Source organism: Conger conger, chromosome 5 (genome assembly GCF_963514075.1).
Source record: "Conger conger chromosome 5, fConCon1.1, whole genome shotgun sequence".
NCBI lineage: Eukaryota > Metazoa > Chordata > Actinopteri > Anguilliformes > Congridae > Conger > Conger conger.
In genome coordinates, this window is record NC_083764.1 from 52,615,621 (window position 1) to 52,635,551 (window position 19,931).

A 19,931-nucleotide genomic window follows, 5' to 3' on the forward strand; every position below is an offset into this window, starting at 1 on the left:
GTTGCTGTTCTGTTCCTTCCAGTGTATTTTCAACCTTGACTCGCTTTTCTCACTTTGTTGGAGACGGTAAACACTCGCGAGCCGTCCGCCCGCGTGCACACCCACGCGCACACCCACGAGCTCAGACTTTGCCCGGCGTCCAGGTTGGCCGTCGGGCCGACGGGTTCATTCGCCCGGTTTAGCGGATTCCACTGGGGGCGATGTTGCAGGCGGTCCGTATATTTACGCCCACGAGAGTCACTAATGGGGATTGTGGCACGCCAAGCCTGCACACCCCCACTCCCCCCCCAACCCCTGTACCACCTCCACTGTGATTAATCACTCTATAATTGCTCTGGAAAAATCGAGGAAATCTCGGCAGGGTGTTGATAGCTCCCCGAATTTTACCCCTTAGTTCAATTTCACTTTTCACAGGCAAGTAAAAGGAAGACAAACTGATTCAATAAACCCACAATTTATGTTGTTTTAAGTAATGACATGCTGACGGTAACTTAACTGTGAGAACATGGTGTCTCGGTGCAAGCTGCAATGAATCTTGAATGTCTGAAATTTCCGGAAATTTCCTTCTGGGTTCCTAGCCAGAGAACTGTGTGGGGCCTACTTTATTGTTTTAGACACTGAAAAGGTATTTTTACTCAAGGCTGAATGCTTATACTCAGTCATGCTCCCTTGTGAGCTCGTAGCTTACCCCTTAGTATCTGGGGCAGACAAAACAGCTTTTACATAACCTTAGGTAAATACTGCTGATTCTCTGAATGCTAACCGCAAACCCATTGACTGGAACGTCTGCCTTTTTTAGGGACTTACTTAAATTCACTTTGAAATTAAAGTAATTTTGCCACACTGCTTTGTGGTAAAGTTTGAAAACCTTAAGTGGTGGAATTAGGCTACAGCAGTTAAGTTGGATGCTAATCCTCTTTTTAGGGTTGTTCAGTTGCATAGTTGAGTGCAAAAGTCATGATTACTGTATAAAGCCTTGCTTTGTGTCTTGCGTCAAAGTGGTACCTTAGGTGATTCTGAATCTCAGCCTAGTGACCAAAGGCGGTCGAACCGAGTGTCTAAACAGTCATGAAACAAAAATAGGACTCCGGTGGTGTTTATCAGAGCGTGGCAACTGCGACGCTCCAGGAAGGGGTGGTTTATTTCCGAAGGTGTCATTCCTGCGGCGGGTCTCACTGTCAGGAGGAGGGGAGGAAGTGGGGAGGGAGGTGGGGATTCCTCCTGTAAAACGCATAGTCCTGCGCTCAGCGCGCGAGCCTCATCCACTCCCACTGTTCCAGCCAAATAAAAAAAGGGGAAAAATAGCGCCTCCGGCTTGGCCGTCCGTCGGTGGCCAGCGCCAGGTTTCCTGTTTATGCGAAGAAGCGAGTCCCCGAGCCGCAGAGATGGAGGGGTGGGAGCGAGCGGAGGGGGTTGGGGGGGGAGGTGTTGTGGTGTTTTTCACTCTTCTTTACCACATTCGCCCACGGTGGTTGGGATAGCATCGTGCTGTCCTGAAAGTGTGGGCCGTGATCCCCTGAAGCAGCTCTGGCTTCTTCCGCTTTATGGAGGGTGCAGGGGCCTAAGACCGTGTCTACTTCTGTGTGTCCAACTGGGCTGAAATAGAGGCCTCGGTACACACACACACACACACGCACACACACACTGTGTTCCCTCACAACCAAGCCTCTCCCGAGAACTTAAGTATACTTACTTTGTCCTGCACTGTAATACTCTGCTGATTATGCATTCACGGTGGTGCTATTTAAAAATGAGTCTTGGGAGAGTGGTTCGGTGAATGTGTTAACCCAGTCACTGTAGGTAATAGGTAGTGTGTGTTTCTGTCAAATTCTTTGTTGTTTTTATGCACGGACACTTTTTTCATTTCACTTTTGGCTAGGTTTCAACTTTTAAACTGTTATTTTTTAAAAGTGCAGTCTTTTACGGATGCATATTCTTTCCCGTCGAAATTCCACCTCATTTACTTTGGTGATGAGAGACAAATCTGTTAAACGCTCTTAATTATTCCGTCGTGTATCCTTGAATGAGCATGCAGGGCCCCTGGCAGGTCTGGTATGTGGCCTCAGGATATGACATAGTTGTTATTGAGAGGAGGTTATGCCTTTGAAACGAAGCATTAACTGTAAAATTCATTATGGCGATCACATTGATTTATAACGGTATAGTTAGCCGAAACTTGACTGGACACATCTCCGGGGGACTCAAATGTCTTTAGCAGCACGGATCTGAGCCCCTGTGTGTCACACCGGAATGGAAAAGTTAACAGAATCTTTCTGCATTATCTGATTTTTATAACAAACAAAAAAATGGGGTGGTGCTGGGGTGAGAATGTGGGTGCCTGGTCTGTTTTCAGTTTTCCAGCCGAAACTGTTTCAGTCCAGGTCTTCAGCTCACACCATTTATTTCTATTGCGGAAGCTTCTGGAAGTCAAACCAAGCTGTCTGCAACACTTTGGGTCCAGTCACCAATGAACAGCATATTACTGCTATTTTCTAATAATTATTATCATTCTTAAATTCTAAGAATACTTACAATGTTCAAGTAAATGTTATAGCATTATTTATGGCATGCAAAGCACATCAATGTAAAATTATCTACATACACCTGTGCAGGTTTTATGGGTCTTTGCATTTGGGGAAATGAGGCCTTTAAAAGAAGCAGGTGTGGGAGCCCTGAGGTAGGTAGCAGGCCGTTCACAGTGAGTGCCGCCTCGCCGTGATGAGGAAACCTCTCGCCCCTTGCATTTGAACCCACGCCTCCACTGCAGCCACCAGGTGGGCCTGGAGGTTCCTCCTCTAAGCAGGAGCGAAAGAAGACGAGTATCAAATGGAGGAAAAGCGAGAGAGAGAGAGAGAGAGAGAGAGTGGAAAAGCAGAGGTGAAAAGCACACACGCCGAGCCCCTTACAGTATTTACATTAAACATTTGGATGGGGCGACTGGGAAATGCGGGGCTCTCGTTGCCGGCGGAAGAGGCATGATTTGCTGCAGGTAAACAGCGTGGCGTTCCCATTAGCCGCGACAGAGCAGCATGGCCGCCTCACACCGCTGGGAATGTCCGCGGGAGAGTGCGACTTGGTCTCGCAGAGGGGCCCGGCCTTTTCCCGAGCGCTTGTGTCCAGACCTCTCCGCATTCACTGGACCTGAAATCTAGATTATGTTTGCAGTTCTGTGCTGTAGCATATAGAGATAATGACTTTCAGCTTTGGGCAGATGGCCCAGAAAAGGGTTACTGTTCGTATGCATCTCTGATTGTCGTAGCTGTTTGAGCCAGTCCAGGTGGTTAGTGGTTAGTCAGGTATTGTACTTAAAAGGATGGTAAAACCTGGAATGGTTCAAACAGCTCATCATCTACAAGGCGTTGGATAGTTTCACCGGGTAGATTCAAACAACAAAGAACAAAGTGTGTTCAGACACGCAGGAAGAGGAAAGACCGCACCATTATACAACAGGGTTTTATTTCATTGAGATTACATTATGCATTTATTTACCATGCACCCTGTTCACAGGCTTTTTGTTTTCAGTCTTATGCATTTACACAGCTGGCTATTGGGAGAGGTTCCCATTTGGTGCCATGCACAGGATTGAGACGTACAGCCCACTTCACGTTTTTATTTTTAAGCGCATCTTCACCCCCAAGTTACATTAGCAGTTTGCATTCTATTTTGCTCTTGCAAATGAAGGAGTGAATGAATAAATGAATAAATAAAGGAAAGGTACTATTGCCTATTGGCAGTAGACTATAATACTGCTCAGATCACCATTTTTAAAATTCTGCTTCTATTACTGATTTAAATATAGATCAAAAATATAAAAATATAAAAATATTTGTTTGTTTGTTATGCTTTGAGCCCCACCACCTTCTGCCTGTAGCCTTCTGTGTGCACAAGTGAAAGCACGCCTGACAAACAAAGAAGCGCTTCACTTCACTCTTTCCCGCCTCTACGTTGCTTGTTTTGCTGCCATAGGTGAACAGACAGGCCAGTGGGGATGGAAAACATGTGCCGGGGCTTCATAAGTAGGTCATGGGGCCAGCGGTGGCTACGGAGCCCAAAAGTGTGGGTGATGAAGTGAAGCTAGATTTCTTACATTACCTTGCATTATTCACTCAATGAGCACTTTATTTAATCGACTTTTTAGACTTATTAAGTCTTCTGCTGCTGTAGCCTATCCACTTGCAGGTTTATTTTGCTTCATTCTGTATATTCCACTATTCCGTCCCACAACATTCATCCTTGTCCTGTTTGAATCTGGTCACATTTCAACAGCCCTACCTGCTACCTACCAGCTGTACAAGCAGTTCCCCGACAGTAAAACTACTCTTCCACCATGGTACAGTATAGTACCTGACTCAGGAAGGGAGAAGAAGAAGATACGGCTTTGACTTGTCCTTCCTGACCGAACCACAGATTTTGGGGCAGCAGGCTTTTGCTAGAGCTCTGCTGGGAGCTACAGAGAGGGTTCCCAAATTTGCGGAGAGGTTAGCACTAGCTAGCAAGGCTCTTCCCTAGAATGTAATGCAAGGGGCTTCAGGGGTTGTGGCCGCCAACAGACCCAGTCATAGACTATTTGCGGTTATTTGACCACTTATTCACCCCTTTGCATGTCTGGCATCGGCACGAGGGAAATCTAGATTTGAGTCGGGTTTTATTTTCTCAATCGACTAATCAAATGATCTTCGGGAGAGCGAGCCGGTGTGAAAATAAAGTCTCTCGATATTTGGAATGTTTCTCTTGGCCCGGGGGACGGTCTAGGGGAGGACCGAGAGGGCGGGGGAACGAGGGGACGAGACTTGAGTTTCACCGTTTTAAACAATCGGCCGCTTTCTTCCCGCAGGTCCCGCAGAGGTCCCGATGATGTCACCCAACGGCTCCATCCCGCCGATCCACGTGCCCCCGGGCTACATCTCCCAGGTGAGCCGCTGCGCTGTCCACACAGGCCCGACCGCTGCCTCAGCGAGCAGCCACTACCCCAGTCACGCACAGACGGAACTAGGAAATTCCTCCTGAGCTATCCAAGCATTCTTGTATTTGTTAGGGTTTTCCTGTATTTTATAATGGAGCAAGGAGCCAAAAGGGCAAGCATAAGCATAGGAAAGTATTAAGAAAGAAAGAGCATTTCACTCAAATCGATTGATAGGTTAACCCTTGTGTAGTCTTAACATTCTGCATACTCCCCTTGTCCTAAGGGTAAAAAATGACCCGCCTTCACTTAACCCCTAAAATAAAGCAGCTTAATTGAATTTTAAACCCCACATCTATTTTGCATGAAGAAACAACATGTTACTCATCACAAACTTTCATCAAATTTCAAATTTAAGGTAAGTGTGTATGGCTGGGAAACAACTGCTTGTGTGTGCATGTGTTCATTTCTCCAAAGTAGCTATATTTGCAGGAGATCTGCAAGACACGTGTTTTCAGCTTGCATGTTCAACATAATCTCAAAGTTCTGTCAGAGCACATGCGATACGTTATCCGCGTGTCAGTCCAGCCCTACCATTCTGTACGCTCACGCAAGTACCCTCCCCATCGTCTTGTCCTGGTCTTTCACAAGGTAGTGTAGGCCCCGTTGAATGATCTGTATCACCAGTGTCAATGCAGCAGCTCCAGCCTTTGGTCTGTTAAAGATTTCTCCAGGGCTGTGGCTACTGTAGACCTACCTCCAATAAAAGTGCTTTGGAGTAACCTCCCTTTGATCCCCTTCCTATAAATTCTCCACAGGTCCTCTCCGAAAGTTATTTTCCTTCTGTTCTTTCTTCTGTCTGGACGATTCTTCCTTTCACATTGTCCTTTTGGAGCGCTGTTTTATTGTTACTTGTTCTTTGTGAAATAGCAACCATGACCACAATCTTTACACCTTCACCATTGTATATTTCCTCAAAGACTTTGCTGAGTCAGCTATTGAAGCCCAGCATTGGAAATGGCTTACTTCAAGTCTGCCTCCACATCTGGTATAAGGCAAAGTAATACAAGCCTATATTAAGAGTGGCGGAGGTGTTTCATGACACAGTAGCTTGCCTTCAGTGTCAAGATACCTTAAAGCCTCCAATGATATTTTATAAGAAAATCCAGCATTCTCCCCAAGGCCAAGAGAAACATTCCAGATATCGAGAGAATTTATTTTTACAACATTTTTGGCACGCCGCCTCGCCTTCCCGGAGATCATTCTATAAAGGCAGTGGACACAGGAGTGAGCAAGTGAGAAAAAGGTTTAGTTTGTAGTGACACGCATGGATGAATCGGCTCATTTAGGGCCACCTTCGTACATGTTCCTCGTAGTTGTTTGCTCAACTGAATGCTTTTAATTGGCTTCATCTCCATCTGTGTGTGCTTGCTTAATATCTTCAAAAGATTTAAAATGAATTTTACTTTCTGATTGACCAGATGGTCATTTTTCAGTTTATTTGGTCCTTTACTTAATATCCAAATTGAAACATTTGGGTCTTGGTTTTATTTGATTAAAAATCTGGGTTGTAAGAAAACAAATTTTACTCTCACTTCACAAGACAAGTATCGTGTATCAAGAAAATGGTGGCATGTCTGGCCTAAAGTCCCGCCCCCTTTCACAAAGCATTTAGGGTAATGAATCTTAATCCCATTGACTGGCATGAGGCTTAAAATTGCTGTGGAGATGATCCGTTCCCCCTTCACCTTTACTGTAAAAGTGCGGCCATTTTAACCTAGTGAAAATGTTTTGCATGGCTTGTAAAGCATTCACCTCTGATTTAGGCATAGACTATTCTTTCAGGCTCAGACAGCGCCCAGCACCGGAGAAAGTAAGTGAGCTGATTTTTGGAGAAAGGATACCGGTGCCCAAGCACTCTCATCACGCCATGCGGTCTCCCCCACAATGCGGTTAGTCTAACACGGCGGGCCCACTGCCTTTGAGCTCTGACAATCCGCCATGCCTCAGAAAAGGTCAGGCTCTGCGCTGGTATTTCCAGGAAAGGTCAAAGCAGAGAAAAAACGAAAAACAAAACTATCTGGGATAAGAGCGGAGTTATGGCTAGCTGAAGTAGACATGCTCCCCTCCCCACACACACACACACACACACACACACACACACACACACACACACGTGCACACACACACACACACACACACACAACCACTTCACCCCTCATGTTAAAACAAGGGCAGTCTGTTTTTTTTTTTTGCGCATTAGCGTTAGCATTAGCGCCTGCTAAAACATTGTGAGATTTAGCACGTCTACGGACTGGCGGAGCCAGAGGCTCAGGATGAGGGGAAATTCCGAGGTGCACAGAGCAGCGAGGGCATTTGTTTGCTTCTCCGTCCCTGGGGAGGATCGGTCCCTGTAGGTTCCCGGCCTGCCGGCTGTCGGGAGCTCGCTGGTTGGACGTACGGCCGATCGGAGGCAAACAGCGGTGCGCGCCAGCACGGAGCGGGAAATGGAGTCACCATTACGTAAGCGCTCCTTCAGCTCTGAGAAGCGGCTGGCTGTCTGCAGGAGCCAGCAGGGATCAGGGCCTGTGTGGGGGAGCTTTTGAGAGCAAGAGACTGTTTTTGGCCGGACGCATATGCGACTTGTCCCTTCAGACTTCGGTCATGCCGCCCACCCCCTTCCCACAAAGTGAGACACGCAATGTTTGCGGTATCGCAAGCTTGAATTGCAGTAAAGGGAAATCGGGATTTTTCCAACCTAAAAATCTGGGCAAATCAACCTAGGGTAACCTACTAGCATCCACTCCAGGGAACATATTATCAATCAGCATATACGTATAGAGCACAACAGTGATGGGTACAAATCTTTTTCATAATTCGGCAATGTACTCTGAATATTGCTGAGTGATCTGAACTATGATGATGATGCTGATACTATTCCAGTTAAACGTACGTATACGTATACGTAGCATTGCGACACACGTTTTCTGGCATGTCCAATCTAAGATCCCTGGGTTGTACTTTCAAATGTTTTTGGATTTTGGGTATGTGATGCCCTTATACTCAATAGTGTGCATTGTTAGTTTAGGTTAGGTTATTTTTGTTCATTGTTAGTTTATGAACAAAAAGCCCTTGGTGCCCTTCAAAGCAGAATCACTAAGCCTTTATAAAAGCCAGTGAGCATAGCTATTAAGGCTGGACTGCTCTTTCATACACTGAGCACTATGAGGACACTGAGCACAGTGTTATGTAAGTTCTTCTGGCCTATTTGTGTGAACATATGTATTGATCAAAGAGCACTTTGAAGATGCCAACCTGGTGTGTGTCCAGTACCTAAATACATAGAGGCTTGGACTCTGGCCTTGTTTGCATGTAAATAGAAGTATACTTTTTTTTTTTTTTTTTTTTACATGGTTTGTGCAATTTAGCCATGCGGCGGTGGTGGAAATGCGGCAGGGGAGGAGGGGGTCTAAAGGGGGCGTTTAAAGAACTGGACGTTTCTCCTGGACGAATTCTACTTGCGCATTCTGTTTTTAATCTGGTGCCTTTAACTCTCCTGTCCCTTGGTTCTGTGAAAATGAGAATCGGCATTTATTTCTGGTAATGACGTCTTGGAGGAAGACGCATACTTTTGGTTTTGGTGTGTAAATGGTGTGTACTTCACCTAGACTGGTAAAAAGGCCAAATCCACCAGACCTGTTTTTCATCAGTTTGTCAACTCGCTTTGCACCTTAGTCAGGTCAACATCTTGGGCTCTTAATCTCCCTGATGGTAACTTTTAGACACTAAATTCTTCTCCCATCAAAGCTCTGTGCAGGAAATTAGAATAAACAGCTGTTTAATTTGTACAGAGCCCCCTTGGTCTCAAAGGATAAAAAAAAAGATAAATTGTTCCTTCGAATTAGCAATCCGTTCCCTCAAATTAGTTGTATGTTCACTTGAATTAAAAATTGCTTCCTTGAATTACTAATTGGTGCCCTCAAATCACCAATTTGTTCCCCCGAATGAGGAATTCATACCCTCAAATTATTTACACAGTTCCCTGAAATTGTGGTTCCTCTTAAACTCATCGCTCCCCTAAACATTATCAACACTTTGCAAGGAAAACATTCTTACCCACTGTGCATGCAGGACACTGCACTGTACTGAACACGAGTTATCACTGTAACCATAGAGAGGAAAATGGAAGGCACTGTATGAGAATGGCGAAGTTCACACAAGGGAAGAAATAATTTGAGGCTTTAAATGAGTAATTTCAGGGGACCAATTATTGATTTGATGGCATGGGATATAAACTGGTGGGAACTAATTTAACAATTTGAGGGCATGCATGACTCATTCGAGGGCACCATCTAGTAATGGGGAGGGCACATCGATTGCTAATTCGAGGAAACGATTCACTTTGAGAGAATGATTTATCAATTTTCTCTCCTTAGTGCCGGGGGTGGCTCAGTGCATTTGTAATACTACAGGAGCAATTTTATAGTAAAATATCCCTGCAGCATGTCCGGACACGGCTCCTGCTCCTGCAGTTTGTATTCTGTGAGGGGAGAAGGTTTGTTAGAGAGGGGAGGTAGAAGTTTGTGTTTCTTTTTTGGGTGCCATTCTGGATAACCCAAGCCCAAATACTGCTACCAAGTACTGCTTCCATTGATATTTCGCTTTACTAAGCATCTAAGTACTAACTAATTAGGTATTAGACTAAGTATTGTGATTGGCTAAGTGTATGAAATGGCTAGGCTCTGCCTATCTGGTTTTTATGGTATGGTGCAATAGTCAGCACGTCTGCCTCGCAAGAAAACGGTAGCTGGTTCAAACCTTGGCCCCCCAGGGCCTGTCGGAGTTTGCATGTTCTCCCCGTGCCTGCGGGGTTTCCTTCACATATTCCGTTTTTTTCTCCCACAGTCCTAAAACATGTAGTCGAGGGAATACATTTGAAAATTTGGCAAGCTCTGGCACATTTGCAGAAATGTAATTTAATGTGCAAGGATGTCTAGTAAATGAATGAGTATTCAATTTTCTTGACATTTCTGTTGAGTCTGTTATGTAACTTTACCATTTTTCCTAATGACCTACAAACAATACAGTGTGCATTTCAACAAAGTGATATGACGTTTCAGAAATGTATTGATATTTGATGTCAATATCAATAGCTTTCACTGACTTTTGAAACATGGACTTACTCATGATAATGGTCTTTCGGCTATTTTTAGTGTATGCTTCACTTGTGTTTTTGATTCATTCTTGATTACATTTCACCCTTCGGGTATTAAAATCTACCTGTTCACCACTGTTTCTCAATAAGCACTGAGTTTTCTTTTTTTTGTCATCTTTTTAGTCAACTTTTCGTCATCTTCAAAAGACATTGAACAGTTGAACACAAGGGCAAAATGTAATGGTTAACCAAATAGACCTACGTGCATATATTGAACTGCACTAGTCGTGAGAGTACGGTTTTTATGCTGAAGTTTTAGAATATTTAGAGCTTAAAAGGCATCTTGGGCAGGGAATGGAGGTGGTGGTGGGGGCCCCAAGAACATTCCAGGCCTTCCGTCAGCCTTGGCCTAACGAGAGACGAGTGACGAAAACAAATTCAACCTGAGTTTCTCCATTCAGGCTGTGAATGCCAACCAAGTCCGAACATGATCCAAGTCTCAGATAAGCAGACCTGACATTCTCATAACACGGCTGCAAGCAGATGCACTTTGTCGAAAAAACAGGGTTACAAGTTCAGGCAGATGGTGACTTTTTTCCCCATTATTGCTATTATATTTCTGCCAAGTATGTGGAAGCTCAGTAATTTGTCCTTATTAATGAGGGAAAAAATGTAAGACGGAAAGAAAAAGCCTTATTAACGGCGCATATTTTTCAGGTGTGTTGTACTAGACAGTGGTGGAATTCTCATTATGGTCACGCAGCATGTAGTCTTACCCACATTGGCTGTACACCCCCCTCCCTCCCTGCACACACACACACACCCACACGCACACACACACACACACACACCCACACACGCACACACGCGCACACACACACACACACACACACCTACACGCACGCACACACCCACACGCATGCACACACACACCTACACGCACGCACATACCCACACGCATGCGCACACACACACCCACACACCCACACGCACGCACACACACCCACACACCCACACACACACACACGCATGCACACACACGCACACACGCACACACACACACCCACACACACACACACACACACACACACACACACACACGCATGCACACACACGCACACACGCACACACACACGCACGCATGCACACACACGCACACACGCACACACACACACCCACACGCACACACACGCACACTTCCCCAATTGTGGGTCAGGACCCCATGTTGGGTCGCTCGATTTCAGGATGGGGTTGCCTGAAAATCTTTAAAAAGATAAAATTGTATTTTTGACTCTTTAAAATATGTGAATGTTGGCCACTACTTGTTTAAAAATTACAATAACCCAACTGTAATTACGCAATGATGCAGGAGAGGTGGTGGTGTTTTTCCAGTATAGTCATGGCTAAAGGGTGTTGTTAGGCACAAGATGTGTGTGGGTGGGGTGTTGGGGTGGTGTAATTCTGTGAACATTCATTTGGGATCACATCAGAAAAATGTTTGGTAACCTCTGTTTCCAAGATCATGATTTATACCCACACTCACCTCAATTCTCTCTTCCTCTCTGCAGGTTTTGGAGGACAACACTGGGGTCCGGAGAGTGGTGGTTACCCCGCAGTCTCCAGAATGTTACCCTCCCAGCTACTCCCCAGCCATCTCCCCCACTCACCACCTGCCCCCTTACCTGACCCACCCCCACTTCATCCCCAACTCTCACACTGCTTTCTACCCACCGGTCAGCCCCGGTGATATGAACCACCATCAGTACTACCAGCATCACCTTCCACCTATGTACAGCGAAGGTAAGAGACCGGCAGCGTTGTATTAACGTTACATCGGCGTTGCGTTTAAATTCAGAAAGAGACGGTGCTGTTTTTCACCACCCGATATCAGCATTTTAATTCTGTATCTCAATATGTCAGGCTAGCAGGCCTATGACAGGCCATAACCACTTCAAATGGCTCTTTAAGAGGAAATCATATCCGCTCAGAACTTTTGCAATTGTCACCCTGGGGAGCATTACATTGCATTGGTCATTTAGCTGTAGCTTTTATGCAAAGCAACTTATAGTTGACTAGACGAAGCAGCGGACAATTCCCCCCCTGCAGCAATGCGGGGTTAGGGCAGCCGTTCCCAAACTGTGGCTCGGGACCCCATGTGGGGTAACCTGATTTGAGGATGGGGTCTTTAGAAAAAAAAAAAATGTTATTTTGTCTCTCTTTAAAATATGAGCATGTAGGCTACTACATGCTGAACGTCCCAATGACTGAACTATAAAAAAGTGTAATGCATGAGTGGCCAATACAGTCACAGGTAAAGGGTGTTGTTGGGCACTAGACATGTGTGTGGGTGGGATGTTGGGGTCACGTAAATTTGTGGACATTAATTTGGGGTTGCATCAGAAAAAAGGCTGGGTTAGGGGCCTTGCTCAATGGCCCAACAGCTGCATGGATCTTATCATGGCTATACCAGGGCTTGAACCATAATGGGTCCCAGTCAGACGTCTTAGCCACTTGGCTACACACTAAACCGCTTAGATAGAGCTAAGGGCGACTGTGCTGCAACTGACATCCACGCTCCTCCTCTCTGTCCCCCCCCCACACACACACACACACTCCTCGGCCCCTGCAGAAATCATCCCCGTCTACGGCATGTCCAACTACATCGGGCGGGAGGAGCAGTACAGCAAGCCGCAGCCCAAGAAGATGAAGGAGAGGCAGCTGGATAGGCAGAACCGGCTCAACAGCCCGCCCTCCTCCGTTTACAAGAGCGGCGGCGGGGGTGGAGGCTGCACCGCCACGCACAACGGCTACGGCAAGAGCCATAGCGTGGGGGGCGGGGGCGGGGGCAGCCCGGGCATCAAGAAGACGGACAGACGGGCGCGGAGCAGCCCCAGAGCAAGCGAACACGACCTGCAAGGTAAGCGCTCCTTCGGCTCCCTGGGTTTGCTATCTGGAGGCTCAGCTATTTCTTTACATACCGCCCTGTCATGACGTAGTAATTTGAAGCAATCGCAGTCCTTTGCAATGTATCGTGAAGCCTTCTGACTTTGATATAAAATCAAAAAACGCGAAACCTCACTGCTGTCGCCGTGCACCGACCTGGCAACCGTCAGAAAAACCACTAGGCCCCAAGGGTTCACCTGGGGTGACGGGCCTGCAGCAAGTTGTTTCCACACCCAGACTCCGGAAGATGAACTTATTTCTGGTACTTGTGAAAGGCAGCGGGAGTACTCGGTGTTTATCGCCGCTTTGGGTTTCGTCCCCCTACATGCCGCTGATTGGTAGCGATTGCTCGCGTACGGGGGCACACGGGAAACAGGAGAACACAGGGTGTCGACGGGTTTTTCTCTGAGCAGGTTTGCTGGATCGAGCTGCTTCCCCGCTAAGGATTTTAATGGTAGCAATTTCACAGCCAGGCTCCAATGCCACAATCACACATTAGGGTTTCTTGTGGTGCCCAAATTTGATACTTTCTCGTATGCCGTTAGGAGGAACTTTGTTCTAAAGAAGGAGAGAGTTTGAAGGAGGAGCAGTCCTGAATACGGACTGAATGCGTATGCGCTTGAGCAGTTATGACTTATTTGAAATTATTATTGACCACCATTCTTATAAGTTGCCTGTGTCACATCGCCTTTAGAGACTACCCACGTCAGGATTGTGCACAACAGGAAACCCACAATTTTTGTATTTTTTCCTCTTGTGGAGGTGGATTTTAAAAAGCACATTAGGGGGCTAAGTGTTTGGTTGGACATGCCAAACCTTTATGAATCAGCTTTGGATGGACCATTGACTTCTGTGTGCTTTGTGCGTCCAACTCAACAACTTCCCCCAGGCTTGTTTTTAAACGGTTTTCCTGGAAACCTTAAATTGATTTCAAGCTCCATTTTGATCCACATGCTAAATAAGAACCGTAGGTATTCTGCTAACTATTATTTTCAGGAAACTGCTGCGGGTGACCTGGAATCAGTTGAATATCGCATAAACATCTCCCAGCAGCATCCGTTTTTTGTATTTATTTGACAGGGACAGTGTACAGTTTTAATATGTATATTAGAGCATGCAGTATGTTGGCTCACAGACTAATAAAGTTAGGAATACAAATAGCTCTAAGGTTAGATATTTGTCCACATGTGGTGGAATAACTAGTCATTGGATAATTAAATTTTTCTCCTGCATGCTAGTTTAACAAACTCCCCTGATGGGCGACATGGTGGCGCAGTGGGTGGCGTAGTGTTGCGTCACACCAAGAAGGTTCTGGATACGAGACCCGCCCGGTCCTTTCTGTTTGAACTTTCTGGACTGCATGTTCTCCCCGTGTCTGCCTGGGTTTCCTCCGGGTACTCCTGTTTCCTCCCACAGTCCAAGGACATGTAAGTTAGGGACTACAGATGAAAATGAGATCATTAGCTAACTCAGGTACATTTACATTGATGTGGAAATTGAAAATGTTGATTAATGTGCACTGTCCCTAGTAAAAGAAATGTAAAAGTTTTCTGGCAGATTAGACAAGTCTCTTGCTAGTGCAGAAGCAAGTTGTCCTCCATCTTAAATCTCCAGGTTCCACAGAGAAGGGGAAAGAGGGGCAGAATGAGGGGGGTAGTCATAGGAGTTCGGCGGCGCTATCGTTTTCACCGCCTCCACAATGCGGCCCTTGTGCGCCAGCCTCCGGAGGAGTCACGTTCACCTGCGAAGTGGCGGTCTGAGCCTCCTCCTCCTCCTCCTCCTCTCTTTACTGCATAACTGCATTCAGTATACACACACGGACTCATCGCCGGAGACCTTTTAAACAGGGCCTCTTCTCTCGCTGTAGGGGCCATCGGTGCGGGGGTCGGGGGGTTTAAACGAGCCCTTTCAGGCTGTCATCCACCCAATCACTTGCTCGTTACCCCACACACAGACACACACACACCTGCGCAAGCGTAATGAAACAGAGACCTATCTGTGGCTCCGGACCTAGAGGCTAGCTGCTTGTAGGGTGTTTTCTTTTTTTTTATCATACGGTAGGCTGGGCTTTGAAGAGGACGGCGAAAAGGGCTCTCACGGCCCCTCAGACTCCGTCATTACCGTCCCCCGTCGGCATTTAAAAGTGCTGACAGGTCGGGGAGTTGAGGGACGGTCCCTTAAACGGCGAAAAAAAAGTCGTTGAAGCATATCCCCACCTGGGCTTTGCTGTTTTAGAGAGGTGGGCACGGACTCGCTGTTTTGATAGCGGATCAGGCTCAGTGTTCCAAGGCCTCCTGGAGCACTCGATGGTCCCGTTGTGCACAGATATCCCAGTTTCCTTGAGCAAAAAATATAAAAAGGAGGCCCTTTCCCCCGGGTGCTTGCTGACCTCACCAAAACGGCGCGTTTTGGAGAGCACCTGCCAACCTCCGGCTGTCCGCTGCTTTCAAAATAATTTTTCTTTTTTTAATGCTTTTCTTCTGCGTCGACGCCTGGCCTTTCCCTGCTCCGCCAATTTACGAGCGGTCTGCGTAATCCGACGAGTGCTCGCCAAGCCGGCGTTCTTCTCTGACGCGGCCCATGTGGTCCTTTGAACTACATATGAGTGCAAGTATGCCCCGAGATCAAAGGGAGGCCCCGGTCCCGTCTGCGTTTGAACCGGAGGACCGGCTTTCATTTCGCCGTTTCTAATGAAACTAGAAATCCATCAGGGTGTTTGACGTCGTGACACACGGCAATCAGTCCAGCATGCCCCAGAGAGCCTCTGGGAGTTCTCCCGCTTTGTCTTTCCCTCCTCCATCTGTAATCGGTTGACCTCAGAAGTCAGATCTCCCAAACACTCCCAGCTCCCCATCAGGTGCTGGCTGAAGGGGACTTGCGTAATCACAAAGTTGTAAGGAACCCCCAACCTCTTCATCTCCCTGGGGGACCCGGTTGGACCGTAACCTGGCTCGAGCGTGCTCGAGGTAGCGGGAAAGCTAATGGTGAGGAGAGAAACGCTTCCAGTTTTTGAGGTGGTCGTGGTTTCTTAGACCATGGCAGATAGGACTATGTACACCGGGGAATCATCCTGGTCGTTTCTTTGAACAAATGGAACAATTGCAGGGTAGTGAAGGGTGTATAAGAAGCACAGCAGTGTCTAAAAACTGAGGCCTGCCCTGAAAACCAGGCAGAGCGAGGGAGCAACAGGGCCTACAGTATCCGCACGTTCACACCCTCTTCATGTACACACATATCGACGCATGTACATGTCCATAATATCACACGCACACACGCACACACGGACATGCAAAAAGCCTATTTTCTTTGGTAGTTATGAGTTAAAACTATGAAGATAGGTAGGTACCCTACAGAGTGTGAGGGTAGTAACTGATTTGACCACCTCCTGCTGGTATGTGTAGACGTGAGAATGTGTGTGTGTGTGTGTGTGTGTGTGTGTGTTTGTGTGTATTGAGCAGGAGGTATGCACTGAGACAGACCAAAAGCTATCTCCTTTGTTCCCTCACTTTGCCTAAATTCCGAAAAACCGAAATGGGAGAGATGAGGAGCGCCTGGCGCTGGTGCTCTGCTGCCGGGCCCAGTCCGAGTCTCGAATACCAGACAGGGCCCGCGCTAAGAAAACAAGCAGCCCACTCCCGTCTGGACCTGCGAGTGCGCATTCCTGCCAAAAAGGAGGTCCCGGAACATTCACCCAGCACTCAGGCTGGCGCAGAATGGCCTTTAGAAAGGTACAGGCCTGAGAGGGCAAACTTTATGTCCACAGTGCCTGGCATATAAGGGTGGCATCATGGGTCCTGCTCTGTGTTGATACACATTTCTGCGATTTTCACTTCCTGATTTAAGTGATTCAGCATGGTGGCCTGTCCATCGTTAGGGAGCAATTGGCCTATGAAGTTGCCTTGCTGGTATTCATTCAGTTAGGGAAAAAAGTTCAAGGGAAAAATGTTTCGTTTTTTTTGACGTACCTACCGTTCAAGCTTCGTAAGTACGGCTGATACAGTGCGCCTGGTCACAAGCTTTTAATTAGAAGATTTGTTTTCAATTTGTAGAAATGTCCACTGTCAAATTGAGAGTCGGCTAGAGCAGCAGTCTGGAAAAATGTACTAAGTATGTAGCTCTCTACTGTGCTATAGCCCACCGCTGTACTGATGCATGCGCTGCCCACAGGTGCCTGATCGGCCAGAGAGAGTCTTATTGGCTCAATGTAGCTGGAGTCGGCCTGCCAACAGAAACTCTCCCTCCCACACTGGGCGAGACGATGGCCAATTGCATCCCATCCTGTGGGGCTGGCTGCCACAGTCTGTGCTCGCCACAGTCTGGGTCCACTACCAGATTGTGGGTTCTTGTACTGACAATGATTGATTTGGTTCCCTGATCTTCAGAAACTTTCCATTTATTTTTATTAGCTGAAGAGAGCTGGAACACCCAACCTGAAGAAGGCTCCAACTGAAAGAGTTCTGCTCATTTGTACCCTTGTGCTTGATAAGATTGAGATGCGAAACTTGAAAGCTTTTTGGGTGTGAATCACGTTTTTATTTTAGAGTTGCTTTTAAAGTTAGGTTGAATGCAGTGGTTGACCACTAAATATTTTCATTAGCTATAGAAAGCAAACATTACTTAACATTATCTTCTGAGCTTTCGGTAAACATATTGAGAGTCGAGAGCTCAAAGTGCAGGTCATTGCTCTGCTTTCCTTCTGCAGTGTCATGTAATATAACAGAAGATGTTCTGTTCTACCATCGCCCTTTGTTGTCACTAGATTTAGGGACTTACTCTATATTGTCCTTCAACCCCCATTCTGTCAATGTGTCCAAATCAATATCTGACTCAATATAGGAGTCACCTATGAGGGTCAACTCCTGTTAGTAAAATATGCAGCCATATAAGTGTGGTGGCATAAGTGTAACTTTATAAGTATTACTGTGCAATTCTACCTATGATTATGAAGTAATGCAGTCAAAAGTATTTTTATGGTTATGTACTCTACAATGGAATGGGGCAGCCTGTCGCCTAAAGTACATGACTGGGACCCAGAAGGTTGGTGATTCAAACCCAAGTGTAGCTACGATAACATATGTGGATCTGTACAGCCCTTGAGTAAGGCCCTTAACCCCACTTTGCTCCAAGGGCGATTGTCTGCTTAGTCTAATCAACTGTAAGCTTTGCTTTGGATAAACGTAACTGTAAATAAAAAACTGTAATGAATGCAGTTTCATCCAAACCATGTAGACAACTCCTGTATCTTCATGTCTGACAGTAGTGTCAAGCCTTCTTATGGAGGCACTGGTTTGGATTTGTCAGCATCTCTGAGAAGGATCTGGCTGTAGCCAGGCTGACAGTGGAGCTGCACTGTCGACAGTCCGGCTGATCATACTCCAGCCCAGTAGGTGGCGGTAATGCACCCAGGTTGGTTTTCCAACATCCAATATACAGCACTGAAGAAGAAGAGCAGTGGCCTGACAGCATAGAGCGTACATAGAAACTGAAGAGGGTGGCAGGCTCCAGGCAGTGAAGCACCCAGAAGAATGTCTGCCCATTGACCTCAATATAAAAACTGAAACTGATTTAACAACCAAAGAAAAACAATTTTTTTCATTTTTCTTCAGCGGTAAATTTCATTATATTTAGTAGTTTAAGACACAAAGATTGTTTTGTGAAAATATTCAATTCTAATACCTTTTACAATAGAAAGCCAATGAAGCCCTGTCTCCAATATCTTGTCTGTGAGAATATAATACGTTTTGACGAATATGCATGGCCGCCACCTACTGGGCTGGAGTGTGATCAGCTCCACTGTCCCGGCTGCAGCCAGACTGTTTTGGCATCTCTGGAGTGCCAGAGAAGCCCTCCCTTTTCCGTCTGGTCATGTTCACCGGTCGAGCTCCTGTTGTCCCACACTCGGCCTTTAAATTAATCTGTTTTGATAGCAGCTTCAGCCTCTGCCTGGGAACAATGGAAAGCCTGTGTTGACTGACGTCCGTACCGTCCTCCGTGCCTCCTCCTTCTCCGCCTCTTCCTGCCGTTTCAGACTCGCTCCAGCAGTGGTGGAGAAACTGTGCCATTCGCTAACTGGTGGCAGTCCAGGAATGCCAGGGTATGATAAACAAAGCTTAGGCACGGTGACAACAGCTTCACAGCTGTTCCCTGGTTTAACGCCTACTCCCCTGTCCCGAGCTGCCTCGAGTTCTACCCCTCGGCTGTTTCGGGGCGGTTCCTGCGGTCTTCCGGTTGTCCCACATTGTTGCTGGTCCAGCGGTTACAGGGGTCTGCACCAGGGACCAGCAGCATGCGGCCCCTGAGGGCCAAGAACTCCCCTATACCCTGGAGTCAGAGGTGAAATCAGACTGGCCAAAAAGTTAACTCACTGTGTTCCGAACAGAACACGAGGAAGTGGCCGCTTCCACCAGAAGTTAACGTTAACGTCTGTTCAATGGTCATTTTTCTCCTGAGGAATGTGGTGTATTATTATGGTTGCTTATTGACTATCTCAGACACTAAAACACTAAAAACACTGATTTATGTGAATTGGACCAATAATATACAGGTATTTGTAGTTTTCAAGTGAAAACAAATAACTGCACGTCCCCGTGTTGGGAAGACCATGTTAGCTCAAGATGTTCTGCACACTGCTGTATAAGCCTGCCCGGTTTGTAGTCTCTGGTTAGCAACAGCTTCCCCACCACAATGTCACAGTGGAGCACTAGTTTTTATGAAAGCAGAACTTGCACAAAAACCACACACAAAAACCTAAGCTGATCTGGAAGTAATTCTTTAGTTATTCACCATGAAAGTTGCACCGTTCAGAAACGAACTTGGTGTTCGGAACATGGTGAGTTTAGATAGCTCTAATTACCCAGGAGAAATGAAAACCAGGGTTGGATGTGGATAAGAGGGCCAGAGTCGATCCCTGCTCTGCTCAGCCCCCGCCACCCC

General features: G+C 46.6%; 1 protein-coding gene across 3 annotated transcripts in view; it reads left to right on the forward strand.

Moving 5' to 3' along the window:
* fndc3ba (fibronectin type III domain containing 3Ba) overlaps positions 1-19,931 on the forward strand; it is a 150,182-nt gene that overhangs the window by 72,233 nt on the left and 58,018 nt on the right. For 2 of the 3 annotated variants that reach the window (XM_061243134.1, XM_061243135.1), the window contains exons 4-6: positions 4,835-4,911; positions 11,624-11,855; positions 12,685-12,972. The exons of the other annotated variant lie outside the window; for it this stretch is intronic. In XM_061243134.1, coding sequence (XP_061099118.1) covers positions 4,835-4,911; positions 11,624-11,855; positions 12,685-12,972 — 597 coding nt within the window. The remainder of the gene's footprint in view (positions 1-4,834; positions 4,912-11,623; positions 11,856-12,684; positions 12,973-19,931) is intronic. 3 annotated transcript variants of the gene reach the window in all.